This window comes from Salvelinus fontinalis, chromosome 13 (assembly GCF_029448725.1).
Source record: "Salvelinus fontinalis isolate EN_2023a chromosome 13, ASM2944872v1, whole genome shotgun sequence".
NCBI lineage: Eukaryota > Metazoa > Chordata > Actinopteri > Salmoniformes > Salmonidae > Salvelinus > Salvelinus fontinalis.
This window is the reverse complement of record NC_074677.1, coordinates 9,648,092-9,674,650: the sequence shown is the minus strand read 5'-3', so window position 1 is coordinate 9,674,650 and position 26,559 is coordinate 9,648,092. Positions and strand designations below refer to the sequence as shown.

General features: G+C 43.8%; 1 protein-coding gene across 2 annotated transcripts in view; it reads right to left on the bottom strand.

Annotated features, from left to right (window-relative positions):
- Nucleotides 1–26,559, bottom strand: part of LOC129868045 (roundabout homolog 3-like) — a 293,102-nt gene that overhangs the window by 44,306 nt on the left and 222,237 nt on the right. For both annotated transcript variants that reach the window (XM_055941624.1, XM_055941625.1), the window contains exons 3-7: nt 25,423–25,580; nt 19,351–19,471; nt 18,909–19,047; nt 18,618–18,745; nt 7,018–7,142 (exon numbers count right to left, since the gene is read on the bottom strand). In XM_055941624.1, coding sequence (XP_055797599.1) covers nt 7,018–7,142; nt 18,618–18,745; nt 18,909–19,047; nt 19,351–19,471; nt 25,423–25,580 — 671 coding nt within the window. The remainder of the gene's footprint in view (nt 1–7,017; nt 7,143–18,617; nt 18,746–18,908; nt 19,048–19,350; nt 19,472–25,422; nt 25,581–26,559) is intronic.

Genomic DNA, 26,559 nt, shown 5'->3' with positions numbered 1-26,559 from the left:
CAGAGGGACAGAGAGAGGGAGGACAGGCACAGAGGGACAGAGAGAGGGAGGACAGGCACAGAGGGATAGAGAGAGGGAGGACAGGCACAGAGGGACAGAGGGAGGGAGGACAGGCACAGAGGGATAGAGAGAGGGAGGACAAGCACAGAGGGACAGAGAGAGGGAGGACAGGCACAGAGGGACAGAGAGAGGGAGAACAGGCACAGAGGGACAGATGGAGGGAGGACAGGCACAGAGGGATAGAGAGAGGGAGGACAGGCACAGAGGGACAGAGGGAGGGAGGACAGGCACAGAGGGACAGAGGGAGGGAGGACAGGCACAGAGGGATAGAGAGAGGGAGGACAGGCACAGAGGGACAGAGAGAGGGAGGACAGGCACAGAGGGATAGAGAGAGGGAGGACACAGGCACAGAGGGATAGAGAGAGGGAGGACAGGCACAGAGGGATAGAGAGAGGGAGGACACAGGCACAGAGGGATAGAGAGAGGGAGGACACAGGCACAGAGGGACAGAGAGAGGGAGGACAGGCACAGAGGGACAGAGGGAGGGAGGACAGGCACAGAGGGATAGAGGGAGAAAATGGGCACAGAGGGACAGAGAGAGGGAGGACAGGCACAGAGGGACAGAGAGAGGGAGGACAGGCACAGAGGGACAGAGAGAGGGAGGACAGGCACAGAGGGATAGAGAGAGGGAGGACAGGCACAGAGGGACAGAGAGAGGGAGGACAGGCACAGAGGGACAGAGAGAGGGAGGACAGGCACAGAGGGATAGAGAGAGGGAGGACAGGCACAGAGAGATAGAGAGAGGGAGGACAGGCACAGAGGGACAGAGAGAGGGAGGACAGGCACAGAGGGACAGAGAGAGGGAGGACAGGCACAGAGGGACAGAGAGAGGGAGGACAGGCACAGAGGGATAGAGAGAGGGAGGACAGGCACAGAGGGATAGAGAGAGGGAGGACAGGCACAGAGGGATAGAGGGAGAAGATGGGCACAGAGGGATAGAGAGAGGGAGGACAGGCACAGAGGGACAGAGGGAGGGAGGACAGGCACAGAGGGACAGAGGGAGGGAGGACAGGCACAGAGGGATAGAGGGAGAAGATGGGCACAGAGGGATAGAGAGAGGGAGGACAGGCACAGAGGGATAGAGAGAGGGAGGACAGGCACAGAGGGACAGAGAGAGGGAGGACAGGCACAGAGGGACAGAGAGAGGGAGGACAGGCACAGAGGGACAGAGGGAGGGAAAAATAGAGGGAAAGGGCAAAGAAGGAAAGAGGGAGAAAAGAGAGGGCCACAGGGGCACAGAGGGCGAGGTAGAGGGAGGGAAAGAGGGAGGAGAGGTCGCAGAGGGATAGAGGAAGGAATAGTGGGAATAGTTAGTTAAACCAAAGAGAAGCCCTCTGTTGTGCTATTTAGAGCCAGGCAGTTTGGTGTTATCTAACACAGCCATGGCAGGGCTACAAATGGGTTCTCTCTCTCTCTCTCTCTCTCTCTCTCTCTGCACCTCCTACTCCCATATACAATCCTTCGCTCTCTACATCAACTTCTCATTCCTCTCCCCTCTTTTACATTAGCATCTATCCATTCCTATCTTCCCTTTTCTGTTTCTACCTCTCCCTCTACCCACTATACCAACCACTCTCTCCCTCTATCCACCTTCTCTTCATATCTCTCTCTCCATCAACCCCCCCCCCCCCCCCACCCTCCTTCTGTCCCTGAGAGTGGTGCTACAGGCTCCCACGCACACACTCCCATCAAGCCTTTCAGCATGTTGCCGCAGACTATGATGCTTCACAGAGTTCTCTGGATTCTCACAGTGACACGCACGCAGACACATACACACACTTATTTTCTATCTTGCTTAAGGAGCCTATATACTCCTTGTGAGATCTGCTCTAAAATGATAAGTATATTGCACATTTACACCATAGACTAACACCAGGGTTCACCTCCCACTGCCTCAAAAAGTGTGTGTGCACTTGAGCGCATGTGCGTGTGAGGACAAATTACTAAAGAGGGAGCCAGAGATCAATATAGCCTAACCAGAAGGAAAAAAACGGTTTCCGATCCTCCTCCTCCTGCTGCCCGCTGCTGCTGGCCTTTGCAGATTCTGCCTTTAACTCAGGAAGTTCCCAGTAATAGGCTACACCAGTGGTCGGCATCCTTTTCCATTTGGAGTGCCAAGTTATCGTACCATTTCTACTGATCTGCATGACAGTTATGATTTTCATATGCACATTTTCATGGAACGGTTTCATTTTATTTATAAAAAGGTCTTCCTATCTCAAAGTCAATGTCATGATGTTAACTTGTTTGGGATAGGGGGCAGCATTTTCACTTTTGGATGAATAGCATGCCCAGAGTGAACTGCCTCCTACTCAGTCCCAGATGCTAATACACTGCTCAAAAAAATAAAGGGAACACTTAAACAACACAATGTAACTCCAAGTCAATCACACTTCTGTGAAATCAAACTGTCCACTTAGGAAGCAACACTGATTGACAATAAATTTCACATGCTGTTGTGCAAATGGAATAGACAAAAGGTGGAAATTATAGGAAATTAGCAAGACACCCCCAAAAAAGGAGTGATTCTGCAGGTGGTGACCACAGACCACTTCTCAGTTCCTATGCTTCCTGGCTGATGTTTTGGTCACTTTTGAATGCTGGCGGTGCTCTCACTCTAGTGGTAGCATGAGACGGAGTCTACAACCCACACAAATGGGTCAGGTAGTGCAGTTAATCCAGGATGGCACATCAATGCGAGCTGTGGCAAAAAGGGTTGCTGTGTCTGTCAGCGTAGTGTCCAGAGCATGGAGGCACTACCAGTAGAATTACGTTTTCTTCTGTTTGTTTTTGCGTGAGTTATTTGCTACATTGTCACTGTATTTTTGTTTTTAACTTTTTAACTTTTAACTTTTCAGAACAGGTATTTGCCTCTGTGAAGGCTGCCGGCTTCCGCCTCTCTGCCACAGCGATCTCTAACACGGGGCAGTATGGCTTGTATTTAAATTATGTCACAAAGTCTTTTTTTTTTTTGTACTTGCAGCCTTAAAGTCTTGGTCCTGTTCATTATTTTTATTTTTTTTGGTTCCAGAAGGCGAGGTCAGTACAGGTGCATCAAAGCAGGGACCGAGAGACTGAAAAACAGCTTCTATCTCAAGGCCATCAGACTGTTAATCAGGAGACGTGGAGGAGGCCGTAGGAGGGCAACAACCCAGCAGCAGGACCGCTACCTCCGCCTTTGTGCAAGGAGGTGCACTGCCAGCGCCCTGCAAAATGACCTCCAGCAGGCTACAAATGTGCCAGGAAAATAACCTCATACTCAACGTCAACAAAACAAAGGAGATGATTGTGGACTTCAGGAAACAGCAGAGGGAGCACCCCCCTATCCACATCGACGGGACAGTAGTGGAGAGGGTAGTAAGTTTTAAGTTCCTTGGCGTACACATTACGGACAAACTGAAATGGTCCACCCACACAGACAGCGTTGTGAAGAAGGCGCAGCAGCGCCTCTTCAACCTCAGGAGGCTGAAGAAATTTGGCTTGTCACCAAAAGCACTCACAAACTTCTACAGATGCACAATCGAGAGCACCCTGTCGGGTTGTATCACCGCCTGGTACGGCAACTGCTCCGCCAACAACCGTAAGACTCTCCAGGGGGTAGTGAGATCTGTACAACGCATCACCGGGGGCAAACTACCTGCCCTCCGGGACACCTACACCACCCGATGTCACAGGAAGGCCATAAAGATCATCAAGGACAACAACCATCCGAGCCACTGCCTGTTCACCCTGCTATCATCCAGAAGGCGAGGTCAGTACAGGTGCATCAAAGCAGGGACCGAGAGACTGAAAAACAGCTTCTATCTCAAGGCCATCAGACTGTTAAACAGCCACCACTGACATTGAGTGGCTGCTGCCAACATACTGACTCAACTCCAGCTCACTTTAATAATGAGAATTGATGTAAAAAATGTATCACTAGCCACTTTAAACAATGCCACTTAATATAATGTTTACATACCCTACATTACTCATCTCATATGTATATACTGTACTCTATATCATCTACTGCATCTTGCCATCTTTATGTAATACATGTATCACTAGCCACTTTAAACAATGCCACTTAATATAATGTTTACATATCCTACATTACTCATCTCATATGTATATACTGTACTCAATACCATCTACTGCATCTTGCCTATGCCGTTCTGTACCATCACTCATTCATATATCTTTATGTACATATTCTTTATCCCTTTACACTTGTGTGTATAAGGTAGTACTTGTGGAATTGTTAAGTTAGTTTACTCGTTGGTTATTACTGCATTGTCGGAACTAGAAGCACAAGCATTTCGCTACACTCGCATTAACATCTGCTAACCATGTGTATGTGACACATAAAATTTGATTTGACCTAACATAATCGTTTGTGGAGCTTTCACTGTAAAGCATTTTTGAAATCAGACACTGTGGCTGGATTAACGAGAATTTTATCTTTAAAATGGTGCCTAATACTCTTTAAAATGGTGCCTAATAAATGGTGCCTAATAATTTTATTGGTTGTTGGCAAAGGGGTTCTAGATGAAAATTATACAAATCTAAAAGTAACTTTTATTGCCATTGCCAATGTGTAAAAATAGCCTACATAAAGCCAATAAATAAAAACATTGCAGCCCGCAGGTAGAAAATATCTGGATAAAAATAAAAATCCGATAAACCACATTGGCTACGCATGGCCTGTCTGCAAGTAACTTGAAACATTGTATCAACCATTAACTTGGTCAGCCAGAAGCTGGTGCTAACAAATTTGCAGCATTGTATCAAATATTCTGGGCCCTCAGAGTTTCCTGTGCCAATGAGCTCCAGACAGACAGACACAGCTGTAGGCTTTTTGTGCAAGGGATAAGACGTAATCAGGTAGGCCTATTTTATGATGTTTCCACCGGACCAGAGCATGACATTTTCTTCCGTTTCATGCTGAGTGGTTATCGAGCTGGAAAGATTTTTCAAATAGGCTACGTTGAGGATCTATTGACAATCTCAATGGATGTGAAAAAATACGGTTTACTTACTGTTTGAGTCAAAGAAAAGTGAGTTTGAGAATCTCCACAGTGACGATAAGTTAAGACAATCAGAAATAGTATTTATAAGCCTTCATTTCCGAGCAGGCCAGGTAGCCTAGGCCTAGTTCTATGCGTAATTAAGTGTGTGTCCTTACTCAAGATTGACAGGAGCGCTCCAAACAAAAGACAATGAATAAATTGACAACTTGTAAATGGAAGGAAATAAACATGTGTAGCCTAGGTTGTGCGCTCTACAAACAATGTGTCCACTTCTACATTGACAACGGTAAGACTGTAATGCATTCAATATATCATTATTATTAACAGAAAATACCGTAACCAAACTAATGTAGATTAGAAGTTATGGGAATTAACGGTAAATGTACTGCTGGTGATACTGGTGTTGTAACGGGCTTATTACAGTTGTATTCCAGCCACTAGGGAGTACTCGGGTGAAGCCCATGGGAAACAAAGCAAAACAGTTTATGTGGACTGGGGGAGAGGAAGATTTATTTTTATTTTTTAAATGCTCTAAACTGCTGTTACATCGTGTTGACATGGTCAAGTAAACAGTACTTTTCGCGCTGGAGTTCACATTATAAGCTCATAGAAAGGATAACACATTTGTTACCCTTTCTATGAGCTTATAATATACACTACCGTTCAAAAGTTTGGGGTCACTTAGACATTTCCTTGTTTTTGAAAGAAAAGCAATTTTTTCCATTAAAATAACATAAAATACAGTGTAGACATTGTTAATGTTGTAAATGACTATTGTAGCTGGAAATGGGCTGATTTTTCATGGAATATCTACATAGGTGTACAGAGGCCCATTATCAGCAACCATCACTCCTATGTTCCAATGGCACGTTGTGTTAGCTAATCCAAGTTAATAATTTTAAAGAGCTAATTGATCATTAGAAAACCCTTTTGCAATTATTTTAGCACAGCTGAAAACTGTTGTTCTGATTAAAGAAGCAATAAAACTGACCTTCTTTAGACTAGTTGAGTATCTGGAGCATCAGCATTTGTGGGTTCGATTACAGGCTCAAAATGGCCAGAGACAAAGCATTTTGTTCTGAAACTCGTAAGTCTATTATTGTTCTGAGAAATTATGGCTATTCCATGTGTGAAATTGCCAAGAAACTGAAGATCTGGTGCAATGCCGTGTACTACTCCCTTCACAGAACAGCGCAAACTGGCCCTAACCAGAATAGAAAGAGGAGTGGAGGCCCCGGTGCACAACTGAGCAAGAGGACAAGTACATTAGAGTGTCTAATTTGAGAAACAGACGCCTTACAAGTCCTCAACTGGCAGCTTCATTAAATAGTACCAGCAAAACACCAGTCTCAATGTCAGTGAACAGTGAGGAAGCGACTATGGGATACTGGCCTTCTAGGCAGAGTTCCTCTGTCCAGTGTCTGTGTTCTTTTGCCCATCTTAATCTTTCTTTTTTTACTTTTTCTTTGCAACTCTGCCTAGAAGGCCCGTATCCTGGAGTCGTCTCTTCACTGTTGACGTTGAGACTGGTGTTTTGCGGGTACTATTTACAACATTAACAATGTCTACACTGTATTTCTGATCAATTTGATGTTATTTTAATGTACAAAACAATTGATTTTCTTTAAAAAAAACAAGGACATTTCTAAGTGACCCCAAACTTTTGAATGGTAGTGTAAACTCCAATTCTTTAATGGGTCACCAATGTTGTATTGGACTGTTAGTTGACTAACTGTAGACCGTCTGATGCTCTGCACAATTCATGTCAGCCTCCTTTGACCTCTTTCATCAATGACCCATTTTCGACCAATGGCCTGCCATTGGCATGGCAGCCATTTTGTGCCAGAACCACACTGAAGGAACATCAGTTCCACAGTGAAGTGGTCATATTGGTGTATACAGAGCAACTGTGTTGACCTGATACAGTATTCTATGGTGGGTGTCTTACCTGGCTGCCTTCTTTCTGCCAGAACACGGCAGGTGGAGGGTTGCCCTTGGTTCCACAGAGGAAGTTTACAGTGCGACCCTGGGCTGTGATCTGGTCCCGGGGCCGAACCACAATCTGAGGGGGCACTGCAGAGAGATGGAAGAGTATGTTAGGACATCCAGAATATGTTCATGTTGTGTTTCTTTGTGTGTGCACATGCGTGTGTGTATGCCTGTGTTTAGTGTGCACTTGCTATCCTGTCTTCTTGTGAGTGTGTCTGCAAGCGGTGTGTGTCCACCAAGCTGTCACCATTGACACCGTGCATGTGTGGAATGCTTAGAGGCCCACCAGAGCACCCTGTGCTCACAAACACTATGGACACACACACACACACACACACTCTCTTTAGAGTGAATAAAATACAGACCACCACTTTGACAACTCAACCAATCTAACACTTACATCATTTGAAGATTATATATTTTTTACAAGGATTTAGGGTTCTTTGGCTTTCTACATGCTCAGTGGTGCATATAGAGGAGCCCACCCTCCCTCTCTATCCTACCCAGTCATGTACACCTTAAACTGGGGCACATATCTGGAGATTTGGAGGTCACTTCTTGATCTAGAACCTTGTATTCAGAAGTCTTTGAAGGAAGAAAATAATACAATGGGGGTGAGGAGAATGAAAATTCATCCTCATAATCTCTCTCTCTCTATCTCTCACACACACACACACACACACACACACACACACACACACACACACACACACACACACACACACACACACACACACACACACACACACACACACACACACACACACACACACACACACACACACAGCTTCTTGATTGCTATTGATCACACAACCAGCTATTGTCTATTATTGCAGAGGGACTGAATGTGTAATGATGTCACCTTTGCCCTTGTAGTGCCTAATTGATTTCTCATCTCCCTGGCTGATCCACCTCTCTTATTTCACTTTCACTCTCAATTAGAGAGCAGACAGAGATGAAGGCCAGGGGGTAAAGAGAAGGAGGGGTAGAGAGAAGGAGAGGGGGTAGAGAGAAATAGGGGTAGAGAGAAGGAGAGGGGGTAGTGAGAAGGAGCGGGGGTAGAGCGAGGGAGTTGGGGGAGTGAAAGGCAGAAAGAGAGAAAGGAAAAGAGAGTTAGAGACAGGTCCTGACAGAGCACATTAATAGTGCCTTTGGGTTGCATCCTATTTATCTCCGCTTTCAATTCCTTTCAATTCATCAAACCAATAGTGGAGCCAGACCCCAGCAATCATTATCGACCCACCTAGAGCAGTTAGTCTAACAGAAAAGCTACCACCTTTGGTTAACTGCCCTGTGTGTATTTTCACTTTGGAGGTGTGTTTATTTCAGGATGGTTGCTCTATTTCTGAAGTGTGTAGGCCTACCACAAGCTTTCATTTTTCCCTAACGACGCCCCATAGACAAAGCTACCCCTTCTTCCTGTCACCCTCGCTCTTCGCATAGTGGGACGGGTGTGGTCGGCATGTCAACAATCGGATAAATCCCCCGCAATATAGACCCCAGGCAGAGGTCGCTGAGGGTCGTGTTCAGGGGTCAAACGAGACGCCACATGCCGACCCCAAAGGTCAACAAGGTAAAATCTGAAACACATCCCCTACTGTCTGTCATTTGGTCTAGGGGCTGTGGAGCAGAAGAAGAGCTAGCTAGCTAGCAAACAAAAGTAACACCAGAAAACAATAATCTATGTATCTCCCTTTTCTGTCTACGTAGCTATCTCTGGGGCATGCGCTCCTTTTAATTCAATCCCATTGCCACAGTTGATGAAAGCACTGAAATAGTGCAGAAACGCAGCGTAATAACCACATCTTATGCTACCTCATCCTAGGCTTGTGCGCACACACACAAAGACAACACACTTTGATGTGGCGGCAGCGTAGCCTAGTGGTTACAGCGTTGGACTAGTAACCGAAAGGTTGCAAGATCAAATCCCCGAGCTGACAAGGTACAAATCTGTCGTTCTGCCCCTGAACAAGGCAGTTAACCCATTGTTCCTAGGCCATCGTTGAAAATAAGAATTTGTTCTTAACTGACTTGCCTAGTTAAATAAATCAAATAAAAATATATATCAACAACAATACCAACAAAACAAATCCAGTCCACACTAGATTGGGGTTTGATTAAGACAACTTTACTAAGCACAAACCCAGCTAGTTTTAGTGTTTTTTTTAACTGGGTCTTTTCCCCCTCCAAAGCTCCATCTTGAGAATAACAATGGCGATGCTTGATTTGAGGAGACATTCACTCACACATTGCCTATGGCTACAATAAATAATTAGCCATAAAGGGCACAGCGCTACAGCGCTGAGCTTCAGAGGCAGGAAAAATTGAGAAGATTTAATGTTCTCACATGGGATAGCACATTGGGGAACACACTGTAATGGTGGATCTAAAATATACATAACACCAGAATTGAGAAAACGTATCAGATGTGTCATAGGGAATAAATAAGAAATGCCTTCCGCCTACTACACATTTTAAGAAACTAAGTTCGATCCTTAAAGCCACGATCCTGATTTGTTTTGTCAGCCAAAGGAATTAGCCACTTGGTTTGGTTTTAAGCTGAGGGATGGGGCTGGAGAAATATATTATTTGATTTATCAACCTTGAAATAAAAATAGATAGATACTTGCTTTTAATTTCAAAAGAGGAGTCCGTTGACTTATTTTAAGTGCCTATTGCAAAGAAGTGTGTGTCTTTGTGTGTATAATACTTTTCAACTGACTCCTCAGGCCCCACATACTGTGCTTACGCTAGGCTAGATCAGAGTACAGTTAGTTTCAGTGTTGAAGTTATATGGAACACAGCAACTCACAGTAGGCCTCTAAATCAAACAGCAGCCGACAGTGTTTACAACAGATGATCTAAAACCATGCACTAAGAGAGAAGAGGCTCTCAAACACACACACACTCATCATCATCATCGGCGATCACTTGGGGTCGAGTATGATTGTCCTACTGATGGGTCCTGCTTGTGGGTCTTCAGATAGCTGAAGAGGCTGAGCCGGGAGCCACATATTTTGGTGCGGTGTGGCCAGGGTTGAGTGGTAGATGGTGGTTGGGCCTTATTGATGGAAAGTTTCTCCTTTCGAAGTTGCTGGTTGTCCTCTGCGGCATGGCAGAGATCTTCTTCATAATGTGCTACACCTTCTTGTACAGTTTTCCTCTATGTCGACCTATCTTTTCGTAGTGTCCTCCCAGCTGAAGTTGTTTATGTGGAACCTTTTGAGGTTAGTCTTTAGGTTGTCCTTGTACCGCTTCATTTGTCCTCCAGGAGCCCGCTGTCCTGCGTTTAGTTGTGAAAACAGGACCTTTTTTGGGAGGCGAGAGTTGGGCATCATGACAACATGGCCAGTCCATCGTAGCTGGTGTTGAGCAGTGTTGGTGGTAATGCTGCTGATGTTTGCCTCATCAAGGACACTGGTGTTGGTGCGCCTGTCTTCTCAGTTGATCCTCATGATGTTGCAAAGGCATTTTGGTGGTGCGACTCCAGAGACTCTGACTCTCTATTTGTTACACAGGCTTTTGGACTCCCATCCTATTCTAACCACCTCTCGCCGGCTTTGTATTCATGTTACCTGATAAAATTGCTGTACAATATGATCTTGTTGCCATCTGATGCACATTCAGATAAATAAATCAGCACTGCATAAATCAGCACTGCAGAGCTCTCCCTGTCCTATGCCGTGCCTTGATTGTATTACTGTTGATGATATCTGGAAATGCGCATGTACACCCTGGCCCAACTACTGTTGTTAGACCCAATTCTGACTTGTGCTCTGATATCTGCTTCACTGATTTCTGCTCTCGTAAAAGCCTGGGTTTTCTGCACGTTAACAACTGTGTGGGTTCACAGCTCCAATCCGGGTGTGTTGGTCATTACTGAGACGTGGTTAAGGAAGAGTGTTTTGAACACTGATGTTAACCTTTCTGGTTATAACCTTTTTTGGCAAGACAGATCTTCCAAAGGTGGGGGAGTGGCAGTCTTTACCAAGGATCACTTTCAGTGCTCGGTTGTCTTCACCAAGTCTGTCCCCAAACAATTTGATTTGCTGGTTTTAAGCATTCAACTTTCAAATAGCTATTTTTTGACTGTTGCTGGGTGCTATCGTCCTCCATCAGCACCGGCAGCAATAAAGATAAAGAAACGGTGGGTGCAATGATGCTGCCTTGTTTAACTCCAGTGTTCATCTTTTAGGGTTCAGTTCCTGAGCACTGAAGCTATCATTCTGGTATTCGCAGTTTTCTGGTGAATTTGTCAGGGCAGCCGATTTTTTTACAGAATCAGCCAGAGGGCATGGTGTTTCACAGAGGCTTTTGTAAGGTCTATAAAGGTCATGTACAGTGGTTGCTTTTTCTCCCGTCATTTTTCTTGCAGTTGTGTTGCTGTGAAGATCATTTCGGTGGTGCCTCTGTTTAGACGAAAGCCATACTGAGATTTTGGAATACCTATGTAAGAATGCTGTTCATTGACTACAGCTAAGCCTTCAACACCATAGTGAAGCTCATCATTAAGTTCGGGGCCCTGGGTCTGAACCCCGCCCTGTGCAACTGGGTCCTGGACTTCCTGACGGGCCGCCCCTAGGTAGTGAAGGTAGGAAAAATCCAATCACATATATACAGTTACTGGCACAATGCTCTCTATTGGGCTACCTGCCGCCCCTATCTACTCTGTTTAGAGTACATGTACGGTTGAAGTTGGAAGTTTACATACACCTTAGCCAAATACATTTGAACTCAGTTTTTCACATTTCCTGACATTTAATCCTAGAAAAATTCCCTGTCTTAGGTCAGTTAGGATCACCACTTTATTTTAAGAATGTGAAATGTCTGAATAATAGTAGAGAGAATGATTTATTTCAGCTTTAATTTCTTTCATCACATTCCCAGTGGGTCAGAAGTTTACATACACTCAATTAGTATTTGGTAGCATTGCCTTTAAATTGTTTAACTTGGGTCAAATGTTTCGGGTAGCCTTCCACAAGCTTCCCACAATAAGTTGTGTGAATTTTGGCCCACTCCTCCTGACAGAGTTGGTGTAACTGAGTCAGGTTTGTAGGCCTCATTGCTCGCACACGCTTTTTCATATCTGCACACACATTTTCTATAGGATTGAGGTCAGGGCTTTGTGATGGCCACTCCAATACCTTTTTTTTTTTTTTTTTTTTTTTTTTTAGGGGTGGATCAGCTTAATATTGCGGAAAGAATGTTGCTTCCAATGTAATTGTCTGCATCATTTCCAATCCCCCATATTTTTTGGGGTAAATATATATATCCATACACGTATGCATACATATACATACATATACCTATATAGACATACTTTTTTAAAGAATATACCTTTATTATTATTCCCCGCAAACCCTACCACCGATCCCCCAATTGGAGTAAACTGATAAACATTTCTGTTTTTACCTTCAATTTATACATCTTATACACATTTTACAGACACAGTCTACTTTATAATAGTTCTCTCTTGTTTGTTCTTAGTCCTTCCTCTATTTCTGTTGTCCATCCAGTTTGATTTCCACTTGTAACTGTGCTATTTCACAATAGCTCCGCACCTATACACATTTCACAGATCCCGTATGCCCTACATTGTTTATCTTGTTATTAGTCCCACCCTTCAGCTCCACTCAACCCTTCCCATCTATCTTCCAACATCATCCATTTCGGATTTTTATTTGCCATATATTTTTCAACTGTGCTGTGATGCTTCACAAAAGATTTGAATCTTCCTATTCTCATAGCTTCCACGGATTGTAAATTAAAATTTTTTTTTTTTGCTAAAATAATTATTATATTATTGATTGATTGACTATGGCTTTCAAATCCCCCAGTATTGCTATCTGTAGCGTTAGTTCTACGCAAATGTTGCAATTCTTCAGCCATTCCTGGACCTGTGACCAAAAACGAGCTACATACGGACAATACCAAAATAAATGATCTCCAATACCTTGACGTTGTTGTCCTTAAGCTATTTTGCCACAACTTTGGAAGTATGCTTGGGGTCATTGTCCATTTGGAAGACCAATTTGCGACCAAGCTTTAACTTCCTGACTGATGTCTTGAGATGTTGCTTCAATATATACACATAACTTCCCTACTCATGATGCCATCTATTTTGTAAAGTGCACCAGTCCCTCCTGCAGCAAAGCACCCCAACACCACAATGCTGCCACCCCCGTACTTCACTGTTGGGATGGTGTTCTTCGGCTTGCAAGCGTTCCCCTTTTTCCTCAAAACATAACGATGGTCATTATGTTAAAAAAGTGATATTTCTGTCTCTTCAGACCAGAGGACATTTCTCCAAAAAGTATGATCTTTGTCCACATGTGCATTTGCAAACCGTAGTCTGGCTTTTTTATGGAGGTTTTGGAGCAGTGGCTTCTTCCTTGCTGGGCAGCCTTTCAGGTTTTGTCGATATAGGACTCATTTTACTATGGATATAGATACTTTTGTACCAGTTTCCTCCAGCATCTTCACAAGGTCCTTTGCTGTTGTTCTGGGATTAATTTGCACTTTTCGCACCAAAGTATGTTCATCTCTAGGAGACAGAACGCATCTCCGTCCTGTGGGGTATGACGGCTGCGTGGTCCCATGGTGTTTATACCTGCGTACTATTGTTTGTACAGATGAATGTGGTACCTTCAGGTGTTTGGAAATTGCTCCCAAGGATGAACTAGACTTGTGGATGTCTACAATTTATTTTCTTGACTGATTTCTTTTGATTTTCCCATGATGTCAAGCAAAGAGGCACTGAGTTTGAAGGTAGGCCTTGAAATACATCCACAGGTACACCTACAATTGACTCAAATGATGTCAATTAGCCTGCCAGAAGCTTCTAAAGCCATGGCATCATTTTCTGGAATTTTCCAAGCTATTTAAAGGCACAGTCAACTTAACGTATGTAAACTTCTGACCCACTGGAATTGTGATACAGTGAATTATAAGTGGAATAATCTGTCTGTAAACAATTGTTGGAAAAAATACTTGTGTCATGCACAAAGTAGATGCCCTAACCGACTTGCCAAAACTATAGTTTGTTTACAAGAAATTTGTGGAGTGGTTGAAAAACAAGTTTTAATGACTCTAACCTAAGTGTATGTAAACTTCCAACTTCAATATATATATACTCCAGACTCCAACATTGCTCATCCTAATATTTATATATTTCTTAATTCCATTCTATAACTTTTATCTTATTATTTTATATTTAAGATTCTTCAAAGTAGCCACCGTTTGCCTTGATGATAGCTTTGCACACTCTTGACATTCTCTCAACCAGCTTCATTAGGAATGCTTTTCCAAAGGTCTTGAAGGAGTTCCCACATTTGCTGAGCACTTGTTGGCTGCTTTTCCTTCACTCTGCGGTCCAACTCATCCCGAACCATCCCAGTTGGGTTGAGGTCGGGTGATTTTGGAGGCCAGGTCATCTGATACAGCATTCCATCACTCTCCTTGGTCAAATAGCCCTTACGCAGCCTGGAGGTGTGTTTTGGGTCACTGTCCTGTTGAAAATCAAATGATAGTTCCACTAAGCGTAAACCAGTTGCGATGGCGTATCGCTGCGGAATGCTATGGTAGCCATGCTGGTTAAGTGTGCCTTGAATTCAAAATAAATCACAGACAGTGTCACCAGCAATACACCATCACACTTCCTCCTCCATACTTCCTGGTGGAAACCACACATGCGGAGATCATTCGTTCATCTACTCTGCGTCTCATAAAGACAAGGCGGTTGGAACGAAAAATGTATAATTTGGACTCATCAGATCAAAGGACAGATTTCCACCAGTCTAATGTCCATTGCTCTTGTTTCTTGGCTGAAGCAAGTCTCTTCTTATTATTGGTGTCCTTAAGTAGTGGTTTCTTTGCAGCAACTCGACCATGAAGGCCTGATTCACGCAGTCTCCTCTGAACAGTTGATGTTGAGATGTGTCTGTTACTTGAACTTTGTGAAGTATTTATTTGGGCTGCAATCTGGGGTGCAGTTAACTCTAATGAACTTATCCTCTGCAGCAGAGGTAACTCTTGGTCTTTCTTTCCTGTGGTGGTCCTCATGAGAGACAGTTTCATCAGAGCGCTTTTTGGTTTTTGCGACTGCACTTGAAGAAATGTCAAGTTCTTGAAATGTTCCGCATTGAATGACCTTCATTTTCTAAAGTAAAATGCTGTTTCTCTTTGCTTATTTGAGCTGTTCTTGCCATAATATGGATTTGGTCTTTTACCAAATAGGGCTGTCTTTCGTATACCAACCCTTCCTTCACAACACAAATTATTGGCTAAAATGCATTAAGAAGGAAAGACATGGTCCAGAGAATGCTAAGAGTTAGCAAAGCTGTCATCAAGGCAAAGAGTGGCTACTTTGAAGAACTTCAAATATAAAATATATTTTGATTTGTTTAACACTTTTTTGGGTTACTAGATGATTTCATGTGTTATTTGATAGTTTTGATGTCTTCAATATTATTCTACAATGTCGCAAACTGTCACAATAAAGAAATACCCTTGATTGAGTAGGTGTGTCCAAACCTTTGACTGGTACTGTATGTATTCTAGGAGCACTGGTCCGCCTTCCTTCAGGATTTCTGCTTGAATCCCATCGGGGCCGGTGGCTTTGTTGTTCCTCCTCTTCCTGATGGCATCTTGCACCTCCTGCAGGCTAGGTGGTTCTCCCATGTATTCCTCCTTTGTTGGTCGCTGAGGGACGTGATCATTGACCTCTATCTCAACTGTTGTACTTCTGTTGAGGAGCTTCTCAAAGTCTCTGGAAGCTCCAGTGTCTGCCAGCTGCTGGATCTCCAGGGCCTTTTCTGTCCATCATTTGTTTTTTAGTTCCTTCACCTGGTGTTGGACAACTGCTTTCGCTCTGTCATGAGCTTCTCTTGTGGCCCTGCAGTTGATATCGTTCTGCCAGGCACAGAAGGTTCTCTGCTTGGTGTCAATGAGCTGTTCAATTTCAGAGTCATTCTCATCAAACCAGTCCTTCTGCTTTTTGGTCTTATAGCCGAGGGTGTCCTTGCAGGCGTTAAGGATGGTGGACTTGAGCATGCTACAGTGTGTTTCAATATCCTTAGGATATTATTCAAGCAGTTCTACACTTAGAACAGTCTGGAGGTGTTGTCATTTGCTGGCATCACCCAGACTTTTGATGTCAAACCTTGGCCGATTCAGCTTTTTCTGAACCCTCCTTTTCCGCATGAGTCAGATGGACATAGTGGAGCGATTTCGACGATAGTCTGTCCAGCAGTCATCTGCGCTTGTCATTGCTCTTGTGATGTTCATACACACACTCAAACAGACAAACGCAAAGAAGCTATCTTACACACACACATACACACAAGAACAGTCAGTTCTCCTTCTCAAGCTGTCTTACATATGCACACACACACGGACAGACACACAGACACAGTAACAAAGCACAGCCGTGTCCTCGGAGAGAGCCTCCTCAGGGGCAGAGAGTGACAGGCAGCTGTCACAGTCACACAGTGACGCAGACAGACAACAGACACACAACAGACACACACACACGTGCTGGAGTAGACCCACTTGTAATTAAAAACGCACCCAAACGCTGTTAATACTGTATCAAAAATGCATTTTAAGCTTGAAACTGCTAAAGTTCAATGTACCCTCTAAGAACAATGTTCTGTGCTAAGACAATTGAAACAGATGTATATACGAAAACCCTTGCATGTTGAAGTCCACAAAATGTTCTATCCAAATTTTATTTGGAAGATGAAAGTGAACTTATCATTGCATACTGATGTTTTGCTGATAAAATGGAGGCCATCTTTTACATTTAGAGTTTGCAAAAGATTCTGTGCTCTGATGAGAAAAAAATGTAACTCTTTGGCCTGGATACTAAGTGCTATGCCTGGAGAAAACCATGCACAGTTCATCACCCGTCTAACACCATCCCTAGCGTGAAGCATGGTGGTGGCAGCATCATGCTATGGGGATGTTTTTCAGCGGCAGGGACTGGGAGACTGGTAAGGATAGAGGCAACAATGAATGGAGCAAAACACAGGCTAATCCTTGATAGCCTGCATCAGAGTGCAAACGACCTTTGACTCGGGTGGAGATTTACGTTCCAATAGGACAATAACCCCAAGCATACAGCCAAAGCAACGCTGGAATGGCTTCAGAACAAGAATGTGAAAAGTGTGCCTGAACATCAGCAATCCAATCAGCTTCGAGTTCATCTACAAAATGGTCTGTACTATAGATAGTCTGCACTATAAATACAGCAACAGCCATTGACACATAAACATTAAAATGCCAAAAAATGCAATTGAATCGAACTGGTCCGTGATATTGATGCACGCAAAGCTAGCCTTTTCTGTACACCTACAACAACATACATATGGTATTGTCAGAGTATGATTTGACAGGGCTGCCAGGGGGACTTAATGAATATTGACTTTTCCCCCCAATCATACAGTATAAACGCAAACGAGGGGTTTCTACTATGCCCAATACAGATGTAGTATCTTAATTTGATCAGTCTTTTGTTGCTGAGAATTTTCCTGCATATCAGGAAATGCAAACTTGTAGTGTATTTAAGTTTAAAAAGGTTCTGATGTTTATAATTTCCACTCTGAAAATTCAAACTTGATTTGCCCTAACAAACAATCTATCAACCCCTACAAAAATGTCCATTAATAATCCACATAATAATTCACATTTCCTGTTGCTGCAGGATTATTTTCCTGCTGTAGCAAACTGGCTCAAATTAAGATCCTACATCTGTATGGCAACCACATGGAATCAGATAATTCCTTGCCCTCTTCCCGACACACACACACACACACACACACACACACACAAGATGAAATGGTGTACTTACTGAATGGACCCACTGGAATGGGGAGATGGAGAAAAATTGAGCAGAGAGAAAACACAAAGAGATGAATGAAAATGAGATGGGTTGAGTTGAGACTTGATTTAATGAGCAGTGCAGTCCAGTGAACCAAGATTTAGTGTATCATCATTAGATTATGCTTTATGTAGTATGGCTCAGGTTTGAGGGTTGTAGTATGGTTCCGGATGGAGTCAATTTAGTCAATTCAGGAAGTGAGAAATAAAGAAATGCCATTTAAACATTTCTAACAGAATTTCTATTCATCTTCTGAATTGAGTGAATTTAAATTAAATTGACCTCAACCCCTGCTATGGCTAGGTATTATGGTTTGATGGATATACTTAAAAAAATAACACACACACACACTAGCATACCCCATTAATATTGCAGCTGCACTCTCCAAAGTAAATAATGTTGCCATAATTCACACAGTACAATCTCCATGCAATTCCATGCCATAAACTCCTATTGGTGAGTGTGTGTGCACCTGTGTCTTTACTTGTGTGTGTATGCGCACACGCATGTGTGTGTGTGGAGGGTTCCAAAAGTAAAATGATGGGAGTCAAATGCTGCTGAAATTGAACTAAACTAAACCTTTGATAATGCCTGTCAGCTTTACATAAGAGACTATGTGTGTGTGTCACTCATGCCCATATTCGTGTGTCCATATTAATGTGTGTTGTGCCTGGTCTTACCATGAACCTGCAGGCTGCCTGATGCTTCTGCCTTGCCCACGCTATTCTCAGACACACAGGTGTAGGTGCCCTCGTCCTCAGCCCGGACCTGGGTTAGACGCAGGCTGTGGTCACTGCGGATATCTGACCTGCAACAACAACAACAAACCAGGGTGAATATATAGAATGAGAGCATGATATGCTACTGTACATGGGGTCCATTCGCTCTCATTGATTTCTGGTGACTAATGCAATGTTGTGCATCTGTCTCTCACTCTCTCTCTGTCTCTATGTGTGTGTGTGTGTTCTCACCTGCCACGGGGCAGATCTCCTTCCTCTCTCCTCCAGCGGATGGTGGGGGCGGGGTCTCCGTGGGCCTCACACAGGAAGTCCACTGTGTCATCAGCCAACACCACCTGGTTCACAGGACGCTTAACAAACATTGGTCGCTCTGACAGACCGAGAGTGAGAGAGAGATATGGTCAGAGAGAAAACAACGGAGAGAGAGAGAGAGAGAGAGAGAGAGAGAGAGAGAGAGAGAGAGAGAGAGAGAGAGAGAGAGAGAGAGAGAGAGAGAGAGAGAGAGAGAGAGAGAGAGAGAGAGAGAGAGAGAGAGAGAGAGAGAGAGGAGAGAGACAGAAGTTGAGTGACAGAAGTTGGGAAAATATGATAAATACACAGTAGAAAATAGAGAGGACCGGAGAAAACACAGAACCAGGGAAGCAAGGTCATCTGAATGTAAACTCCCACTCACCAAACACCACTAGTTCTGCTGGGTCGCTGTCCCTTTCCCCCACCATATTGGTGCCCACACACACAAACATGCCTGCGTCGCTCTTCCTTGTGTTCGAAATCATCAGCTTGCCTCCTCGAATCTATGAGAGAGAGAGAGAGAGAGAGAGAGAGAGAGAGAGAGAGAGAGAGAGAATTCACTCCACTCTATCATGTTGTTTATTAAGCAAACAACACATTTAGGCATCTGTGTCTGTTTATCTCTCTTTCTCCATACCCCTGGCATCAAATTTTCACTATCTCTTTCTGTTTCTGTCCCTCTCTCTTTCTCCAACCTCACCCCACTCCACTCTCTCTCTTTCCCATCCCCCCTCTGACTATTCCTCTTATTCATGTGGTTGTATTTGACATTGAGAGAACCTCCACATAGATGAATGTGGAATACATATACCCAAGGCCTTCTATACAGATAAGTGACTGTAGTGTGAGTTATGTGTGTAGTGTATCTGAGTGCTTTAGGCCTCAGGGAGAGCAGAGAGGTCATTACACCTTCAAATAGATTCAATTAAATGAGCCATATAATCTATTCACTTCGATATTTGACGAAAATATAAAATCAATGCAATTCCATACACATGATTGTCAGTGATAGCATTGACCAGCAAAACTAAGAGATACAAATGTACAGATGGATACAACACTGAAATGATTAAACTGAGGTATAGATATAGGTATTCTAGGTTCTATAGGTATACTATGTATAGGTGTAGACCGACCGACCGACCGACCGACCGACCGACCGACCCACCCATTCAAGGGGTTTTCTTTATTTTGACTATTTTCTACATTGTAGAATAATAGTGAAGACATCAAAACTATGAAATAACACATATGGAATCATGTAGTAACCAAAAAAGTGTTAAACAAATCAAAATATATTTTATATTTGAGATTCTTCAAAGTGGCCACCCTTTGCCTTTGCTAACTCTTGGCATTCTCTCAACCAGCTTCATGAGGTAGTCACCTGAAATGCAAGATAATTTGTGGAATTTCATTTGTTTTTAATGCATTTGAGCCAATCAGTTATGTTGTGACAAGGCAGAGGTGGTATACAGAAGATAGACCTATTTGATAAAATACCAAGTCCATATTATGGCAAGAACAGCTCAAATAAGCAAAGAGAAACGACAGTCTATGATTACTTTAAGACATCAAGGTCAGTCAATGCAGAAAATGTCAACCACTATGATGAAACTGGCTCTCATGAGGACCACCACAGGAAGGGAAAACCCAGAGTTACCTCTGCTGCAGACAATATGTTCATTAGAGTTACCAGCCGCAGAAATTGCAGCCCAAATAAATTCTTCACAGAGTTAAAGTAGACATCTCAACATCAACTGTTCAGAGGACACGGCATGAATCAGGCCTTCATGGTTGAATTGCTACAAAGAAACCACTACTAAAGGACAACAATAAGAAGAAGATACTTGTTTGAGCAAAGAAACACGAGCAATGAACATTACACTGGTGGAAATCTGTCAAATCAAATCAAAGTTTAGTTTTATTTGTCACGACCTTACAGTGAAATGCTTACTTACAGGCTCTAACCAATAGTGTGAAAAAGGTATGTCTGTGTCTGTGTGTGTGTAGGCAAGTAAAGAAATAAAACAACAGTAAAAATACATTTAAAAATAAGAGAAGCAAGGCTATATACAGACACCGGTTAGTCAGGCTTATTGAGCTAGCATGTACATGTAGGTATGGTTAAAGTGACTATGCATATATGATGAACAGAGAGTAGCAGTAGCGTAAAAAGAGGGGTTGGCGGGAGGTGGGACACAATACAGATAGCCCAGTTAGCCAATGTGCAGGAGCACTGGTTGGTCGGGCCAATTGAGGTAGTATGTACATAGATGTATGGTTAAAGTGACTATGCATATAAGATAAACAGAGAGTAGCAGCAGCGTAAAAGAGGGGTTGGGGGAGCACACAATGTTAATAGTGCGGGTAACCATTGGTTACCTGTTCAGAAGTCTTATGGCTTGGGGGTAAAAACTGTTGACAAACCTTTTTGTCCTAGACTTGGCACTCCAGTACCGCTTGCCATGCGGTAGTAGAGAGAACAATCTATGACTGGGGTGGCTGGGGTCTTTGACAATTTTTGGGGTCTTCCTCTGACACCCCCTGGTGTAGAGGTCCTGGATGGCAGGCCGCTTTGCCCCAGTGATGTACTGGGCCGTAAGCACTACACTCTGAAGTGTCTTGCGGTCAGAGGCCGAGCAATTGCCGTACCCGGCAGTGATGCAACCAGTCAGGATGCTCTCGATGTTGCAGCTGTAGAACCTTTTAAGGATCTCAGGACCCATGCCAAATCTTTTTAGTTTCCTGAGGGGGAATAGGCTTTGTCGTGCCCTCTTCACGACTGTCTTGGTGTGTTTGGACCATTCTAGTTTGTTGTTGATGTGAACACCAAGGAATTTGAAGCTCTAAACCTGCTCCACTACAGCCCCGTCAATGAGAATGGGGACGTGCTCGGTGCTCCTTTTCCTGTAGTCCACAATCATCTCCTTAGTCTTGGTTACGTTGAGGGATAGGTTGTTATTCTGGCACCACCCGGCCAGGTCTCTGACCTCCTCCCTATAGGCTGTCTCGTCGTTGTCGGTGATCAGGCCTACCACTGTTGTGTCGTCTGCAAATGTAATGATGGTGTTGGACTCGTGCCTGGCCATGCAGTCGTGGGTGAACAGGGAGTACAGGAGGGGACTGAGCACGCACCCTTGGGGAGCTCCAGTGTTGAGGATCAGCGTGGCAGATGTGTTGCTACCTACCCTCATCACCTGGGGGCGACCCGTGAGGAAGTCCAGGATCCAGTTGCAGAGGAAGGTGTTTAGTTCCAGGTTCCTTAGCTTATTGATGAGCTTTGAGGGTACTATGGTGTTGAACGCTGAGCTGTAGTCAATGAATATCATTCTCACATAGGTGTTCCTTTTGTCCAGGTGGGAAAGGGCAGTGTGGAGTGCAATAGAGATTGCATCATCTGTGGATCTGTTTGGGCGGTATGCAAATTGGAGTGGGTCTCGGGTTTCTGGGATAATGGTGTTGATGTGAGACATTACCAGCCTTTCAAAGCACTTCATGGCTACAGACGTAAGTGCTATGGGTCTGTAGTCATTTAGGCAGGTTGCCTTTGTGTTCTTGGGCACAGGGACTATGGTGGTCTGCTTGAAGCATGTTGGTCTTACAGACTCAACCTGGGAGAGGTTGAAAATGTCAGTGTCAGACACCAGCCAGTTGGTCAGCACATGCCCGGAGCACACGTCCGGGTAATCAGTCTGGCCCCACAGCCTTGTGTATGTTGACCTGTTTAAACGTCTTACTCACGTCGGCTACGGAGAGCGTGATCACACAGTCTTCCGGAACAGCTGATGCTCTCATGCATGCCTCAGTATTGCTTGCCTGGAAGCGAGCATAGAAGTGATTTAGCTTGTCTGGTAGGCTCGTGTCACTGGGCAGCTCGCGGCTGTGCTTCCCTTTGTAGTCTGTAATAGTTTGCAAGCCCTGCCACATCCAACGAGCATCGGAGCCGGTGTAGTATGATTCAATCTTAGCCGTGTATTGACGCTTTGCCTGTTTGATGGTTCGTGGCAGGGCATAGCGGGATTTCTTGTAAGCTTCCGGGTTAGAGTCCCGCACCTTGAAAGCGGCATCTCTACCGTTTAGCTCAGTACGAATGTTGCCTGTAATCCATGGCTTCTGGTTGGGGTATGTATGTACAGTCACTGTGGGGACGACTTCCTCAATGCACTTATTGATAAAGCCAGTGACTGATGTGGTGTATTCCTCAATGTCATCAGAAGAATCCCGGAACATGTTCCAGTCTGTGATAGCAAAACAGTCCTGCAGTTTAGCATCTGCTTCATCTGACCATTTTTTTATAGACCGAGTCACTGGTGCTTCCTGCTTTCATTTTTAATTGTAAGCAGGAATCAGGAGGATAGAGTTGTGGTCGGATTTACCAAATGGAGGGCGAGGGAGAGCTTTGTACGCGTCTGTGTGTGGAGTACAGGTGATCTAGAATTTCTTTCCCCCTGGTTGCACATTTAACATGTTGATAGAGATTTGGTTGAACTGATTTAAGTTTCCCTGCATTAAAGTCTCCGGCCACTAGGAGCGCTGCCTCTGGGTGAGTGGTTTCGTGTTTGCTTATTTTCTTATACAGCTGACTGAGTGCGGTCTTAGTGCCCGCATCTGATTATGGTCGTAAATAAACAGCCACAAAAAGTATAGCTGAGAACTCTCTAGGAAAGTAGTGTGGCCTGCAATTTATCACAATATACTCTACTTCAGGCGAGCAAAATCTAGAGACTTCCTTAGATTTCGTGCACCAACTGTTGTTTATAAATATGCACAGACCGCCCCCCCCTCGTCTTACCGGAGTGTGCTGTTCTATCTTGCCAGTGCAGCGTGTATCCCCCTAGCTGAATATCCATGTCGTCATTCAGCCACGATTCCGTGAAACATAAGATATTACAGTTTTTGATGTGCCGTTGGTAGGATATTCGTTATCATACCTCGTCTAATTTATTGTCCAATGATTGCTCATTGGCGAGTAATATTGATGGTAACGGTAGCTTTCCTACTCGCATTCTGCGGATCCGGACGAGGCATCCGGCTCTACTTCCTCTGCGTCGCTTCCTTATGCGAATAATTTGGATGTCTGCCCTGCGGGGTGTTTGGAGAATATCGTGTGAGTGCTGCTTGTTGTTGTTGAAAAAATCTTTGTCTAATCCGAGGTGAGTGATCGCTGTCCTGATATCCAGAAGCTCTTTTCTGCCGTAAGATATGGTTGCAGAAACATTATGTACAAAATAATTTACAAATATCGCAAAAAACCCCACATAATAGCACAATTGGTTAGGAGACCGTAAAACGGCGGCCACCTCCTCTGGCGCCATGTCCTTTGGTCTGATGAGTCCAAATGTGCGATTTTTGTTTCCAACCGCCGGGTTTTTGTGAGATACAGAGTAGGTGAACGGATGATCTCCGCATATGTTGCCTATGCCGTTCTCTACCATCACTCATTCATATATCTTTATGTACATATTCTTTATCCCTTTACACGGCTCAGCACATACGCAACTTCTTCCACAACCCATTGGTCTGACTCTGACAAAACGGCACAGCTCATTGACAAATCAATACTTGTTTTTTAAGGTAGTAGTTGTGGAATTGTTAGGTTAGATTACTTGTTGGTTATTACTGCATTGTCAGAACTAGAAGCACAAGCATTTCGCTACACTCGCATTAACATCTGCTAACCATGTGTATGTGACAAATAACATTTGATTTGATTTGATGATTTGATATGTGGTTCCCACTGTGAAGCATGGAGGAGGAGGTGTGGGGGTGATTTGATGGTGACACTCTTGGTGATTTATTTAGAATTCAAGGCACACTTAACCAGCATGGCTTCCACAGAATTCTACAGCGATACGCCATCCCATCTGGTTTGCACTTAGAGGGACTATCATTTGTTTTTCATCAGGACAATGCAATTTGACCAAGAAGGAGAGTATTGGAGTTCTGTATCAGATCACCTGGCCTCCACAATCACCCGACCTCAACCCAATTGAGATGGTTTGGGATGAGTTGGACTGCAGAGTGAAGGAAAAGCAGCCAACAAGTGCTCCGCATATGTGGGAACTCCTTCAAGACTGTTGGAAAAGCATTTCAGGTGAAGCTGGTTGAGAGAATGCCAAGAGTGTGCAAAGCTGTCATCAAGGCAAAGGGTGGCTACTTTGAAGAATCTAAAATCTAAAATATATTTTTATTTGTTTAACACTTTTTTGTTACTACATGATTCCATATGTGTTATTTCATAGTTTTGGTGTCTTCACTATTATTCTGCATTGTAAAAAATAGTCAAAATAAAGAAAAATCCAATAAGTAGGTGTGTCCAAACTTTTGAGTGGTACCGTAGGTATAGATAGACGTATATGCAGGCCTGCAGGTCTTTTTTTGGATAGCCACAATAATGAAATTATTGAAGGAAGCAACAGAGGCATATTTCTATAGACAGATAGAAAGGACTCACAGTGATCCTCTCGTCGTGGTCGTTGACTTTCATGTTGTTCCTCTTCCAGGAGATGGTGGGCTCCGGGTGGCCCCGCGGGGGGATGCACTCCATGACTGCTGGCTCCCCCGCCGCCACCACAACGTCACTGGGCGTCTGCCTGAAGTCATCCCTCAGGACTGGAGGTAAGAGAGAGGTTGGAGAGAGGGAGGTGAAGGGGGGTTATTATATAGCAATGATTCCTCAATATCATTTGCTTGGTAATTTTACACATGTATTTCTTGCCAAAAAAGCACTATCGCAGATGGAATTGAATAGAGAGAGGGAGATACAGAGCACTACGCCTACTGCCCAATTCCAAATCAACCCCTAACCCCCTAAGCACTTTGTTGATGTAATACGATTCGATAGGTAATAGCAAGATCATAATAGCTCTGCCTTTTCCTCTGTAAGGGAGAGACAAAGATGCCGTGGAAGTCCACATCAAAATTCTAAAGTAAGGGTAGTCTAGCACATCTTTCACTGTGCAGGGTAGCTTATAATGTAGGCTAAGTTTCATTTGTAAGTAGGAACTGTATACCATAAAGCTTTGTGCTGTCTCCACTATCAACTCTCAAGTCTAAATAAGAGATGAATTGAAAACAGATGAAATTCAGAAAGCAAGAGCAACTCTCAGTGTTTGATTTAATGTTATAACCCAAAGCCCTTCAATACTGGGATAATGAAATGACTGTGATTACTTGCGCATGCGTGTGCGTCTGGGTGCTGGGTGCTTCCTATGGTCTTCATTGACACAGTGTTCGTGTGTGTGTGTGTGTGTGTTCATGTGTGTGTTATCGCAGCTCCTTTCTGGCACAAAGTGGATTAATTCTTCAACACACACACACACACACACACACACACTCGCAGACAAAAAAGATATAGATGTGCTGTACATGAGACAGAAATACAAACACTTGAAAATACTAAAGAGACATACACTCAAACACATAGTTGCGCACAGGACATGAGACAAAAGCCTACAGATATACGAACACGCACAAACACACTTACACTCTCACACATCCCCCCCTCGTTATTTCACTCTCTCTGCCACTCTGCAATTGGTGTCTGGATATGGCCTTACATTTATGAGCAGAAGGGCTTTGTGATATTGCT